This window comes from Crocuta crocuta, unplaced genomic scaffold (genome assembly GCF_008692635.1).
Source record: "Crocuta crocuta isolate KB4526 unplaced genomic scaffold, BGI_CrCroc_1.0 scaffold241, whole genome shotgun sequence".
Lineage (NCBI taxonomy): Eukaryota > Metazoa > Chordata > Mammalia > Carnivora > Hyaenidae > Crocuta > Crocuta crocuta.
This window is the reverse complement of record NW_027527807.1, coordinates 2,743,592-2,747,032: the sequence shown is the minus strand read 5'-3', so window position 1 is coordinate 2,747,032 and position 3,441 is coordinate 2,743,592. Positions and strand designations below refer to the sequence as shown.

At 40.6% G+C, this 3,441-nt stretch overlaps 1 protein-coding gene across 1 annotated transcript in view; it reads right to left on the bottom strand.

Annotated features, from left to right (window-relative positions):
* Nucleotides 1-2,310: 2,310 nt before the first annotated feature.
* The window catches only part of RBMX (RNA binding motif protein X-linked), a 4,379-nt gene continuing 3,248 nt past the window's right edge, over nucleotides 2,311-3,441 (bottom strand). The window contains exon 8 of the mRNA XM_077774010.1: nucleotides 2,311-3,334. Within this exon, the coding sequence (XP_077630136.1) occupies nucleotides 3,051-3,334 (284 nt within the window). The 3' untranslated portion in view covers nucleotides 2,311-3,050. The remainder of the gene's footprint in view (nucleotides 3,335-3,441) is intronic.

Here is a 3,441-nt window from a genome sequence, read left to right as displayed (position 1 = left end):
GGGGGGTTTCAAGCAGGATTACAAAACAATACAGTTTAAAAAAAAAGATAAAGCCAAGTGGCTCACTTTTGTTTCCAGTTTTTAAAGTGTGCTCTCAATCATTTTAGCTAGGTTTCCAGTTCCTTTAGTTTGCGGACACTACTCTCCTTTGTTTTCTGACCAAACCTCACTTCTGGATAAACCTCACCAAAATGTTCCACTTGCTGAAAAGAATCAAGCAGTTTACCGGATAAAGAGTTACCACTTATGCCTTTCATTTTTCTACTTCAACTTTCTGACAGTAATTAGCAAGTTCTCAATTGCAGAGTTGTCCCCCGGGACTTTAACAAAATGAAAGCCAAACTTGTAAAAATCCACCTAAAGAACCACAAGAACTTACTACCTCCACTTACCAATTTCCTTAACTGCTCCCCTTTATCTGGTCAATTACTTTAAGTAGCTGCCACTCCCTAGTTAAGAGTGCTAACCAACACTGATGCCTTCCTTCCTCAGATCCACGGGAAGCCTCGAAGGCAAAAACTCTACTGCCTGCACCAAACCAATCCTGGTGGGTGCTGCTTATGCAACTGTTGTGCCTTATCGACAATCAGCGTTCTTCTGCTTCAACAACTCTGCAAAATGAAAAGCATGTGATCAGGTCACAAGATATTTATTGTTTTATACTGGAAATTACTCCCCTCTTACCCATTCTGTAAATACATGCTTTGTAACAGGCAACAAAACATTTCCTTTAAGTTGCAAGCTCTAAAATGCAACCATAAATACTCTTTACAATTCTTGTATGCCTTCGGTAATATTTTAAAAGGATGTCCTCATTATGCTGGTAACGTTACTCTTAAGAGGGAACTTAGAAGCAGCGGCATCTGTTCTCCCTTCAGTCCATCTGTACTGTGGCTGAGGAGGCACAAATAAAATGGGGATCCTCTTAGAAAATTCACAGGAGCAAGCTTGAACCTCCTCTAAATGAAGCCTGGTCACCTACCACAACGCGAACTGTACAGCTCCAGTCAACAACTGCTTATGGAGACCGTATTAGCAAGCTTTAAAATACATTCCAAAGGAACAAATGCAGGGCACAAAGAGGTACAAACTTCCAGTCATAAATACAGATGGAAAGTACAACATGGGCGGGGGACCACTAAGGGGCATCTGGTGGCTCAGTTAAGCATCTTGATTTGGGCTCACTCAGGTCATGAGCTCACGGATTATTTGAGATCAAGCTCTCACGTCTGGCTCTGTGCTGACAGCACNTTACCAGCCCCCCCCCCCACGTCACAGAGAATTTACAAGTATCACAGCTATGCAAACAGGCAAAGCTACATTATTTACACCTATAAATGGGCCATGGCATTTGAAACTTACGTTATCATTTGATTTCTCGAGCTGCGAGCTTTATCTACTGTGAATAAATCAGCACTCCAACCACAAGGACCAAAATCCTCAACCTGTAAAAATGAAACAGGTAAACTAGTTATCTCTCTTAAAGGAAACTCTTCAAAACTTGCCTACAACTGCTCTTTTCCAGAAAGAAAAGGCAAGTTCAGACTTGCAGTTTAACGTTATTTCAAGTTCTACTAATTCTCTTAAGTGGTGGAAGATTCACTGGCTTGGGATGGACTGGAATGGCTTAAAATGGTTAAGTCGCATGGCTTATGGATTCTCTTTCTGTTCCAATGGTGCACTGCCATGTTCAATCCATAAGTTGAACGGACAAAACTTATTTGAAGGAATAAGTGCAGTGTAAGGATTTTTAGTTGGAGGTCTTCAAGTTTACTATATTCAAGAGCATCTTTTTCAACTTCATGGCTGGACCTGGGTCATGCTGCCTCAGGTTTTGCTTTTTAAAGACCACTTGCAATAGATTTTTCTCCATACAGTGTAGTTCCATAGAACTAAAAACAAGTCAGGCATCCAACTAAATNATTTGGAGGACTTCTAATATGCTATCGAACACTTTGCTTTTCCAAAAGGTTTTTTTTTTTTTTACATCTAGAAAGCATTTCCATTGCCATGAGGTACAGTATGTCTCACTGTACTAGGAGGAAGTAAGTGTTCAATCTCGACTTAGACGGAAAAACTAGTTTGCTTTGCTTACCATCTTTGCTGTTTCACAGGCATTTGATGCTTTAAATCTGATGTGGAATGCTGATAGATTCACTTTTTAGAAGTCATAAGCCTTTGAGAAGTTGGAGATAACTTCATTGCTTATCTATTTTCTCCTTTGCAATCAAGCTGTTCCTTAAAAGTGAGACACTACAGAGTTGCAAAAATTTGAAACAGTAAGAGCAAGCACCGTTTGCAGCTTCATGGTTGGTTTTGGCCAAACGTTTTATTTAGTATTCTGTAGTTGCTTAACACACACTTAAATGGTCTTACTGGGGGAGGGGAAAGGGGAGGTTCTTGTAGATTCCCAAGGAAATGTCAGAAAGGCAAAATATGGCCAGCATTATTATCCATTTGCTTTTTTGGATTTACTGGGTGAATAGCACTTTCCTTACATAAAAGCATCTGATCTCAGGTTTTTCATACTGAGAACATGGAGATTTCAGTTTGAAGACACTCTGAAATCCTACGAGTAGCATACCCCGACCACCCTCTAATAGCTAGCTTGTTTGTATAGGCAGGATTTTCCACCTCTCCATTTTAGATGGCTAGATGTTTGTGGAAGGTCCTAGAATTGCTTGCCTCATTTACTGGGAAAAAAATCAAGATATAGGAAGTGACCTCTAGGGACACTTTAACTTGGAAAATTACAACACTAGTACACATGTCAAGTCTTAAACACATTTAACATTTGCTTACTGAAAGCAATGTCATAAACTCAAATAAGATTAACAGGTTTTACTTTTTTTTCCCTCACAAGAACATGAAAATTATGGAAGGGGAACTTAACAGGAAATTTAAAAAAACGTAACAACAATTTTTCCTTTTAGTAGTCCTTGGGTAGTTATGACAGAAAAGGTTCCACTTTTTTTGTTTGTTTCTTTGAACGGGAATTTTGGTCCAAAGTTTTGCTTTGTTTTTAATATCTGCTTCTGCCTCCCCCTCTATCAGATCGGCTTCCTCCACGGCCACCACCTCTTGGTGNCTCCGCGGCTTGAACTGCTGTAGGAATCGCGTGGAGGAGGGTACCCCCTTTCCATAGAAGGGGGAAGCCCTCTTTCTTGTCTGCCAACCCGATCGCGACCACTTGAGTAGAGATCACTTCGGCTGCTTGAGTAACTGTCTCGACTTCCACCATATCCGTCCCGTGAGCTGCTGTAATCGTCATAGCGACTGCTTCCACCATAAGATGGCGGGGGCCCTCGTGTGGGTGGAGCACTACGTGAGTTACCTGCAGGGTCAATGGTCAGGTAATATGGCAACGCTATAAATTGTATATATACAACATTTAAATCTGAATTTACAGAATTCTTGTATTAAACGTTTACTGTCTTAACC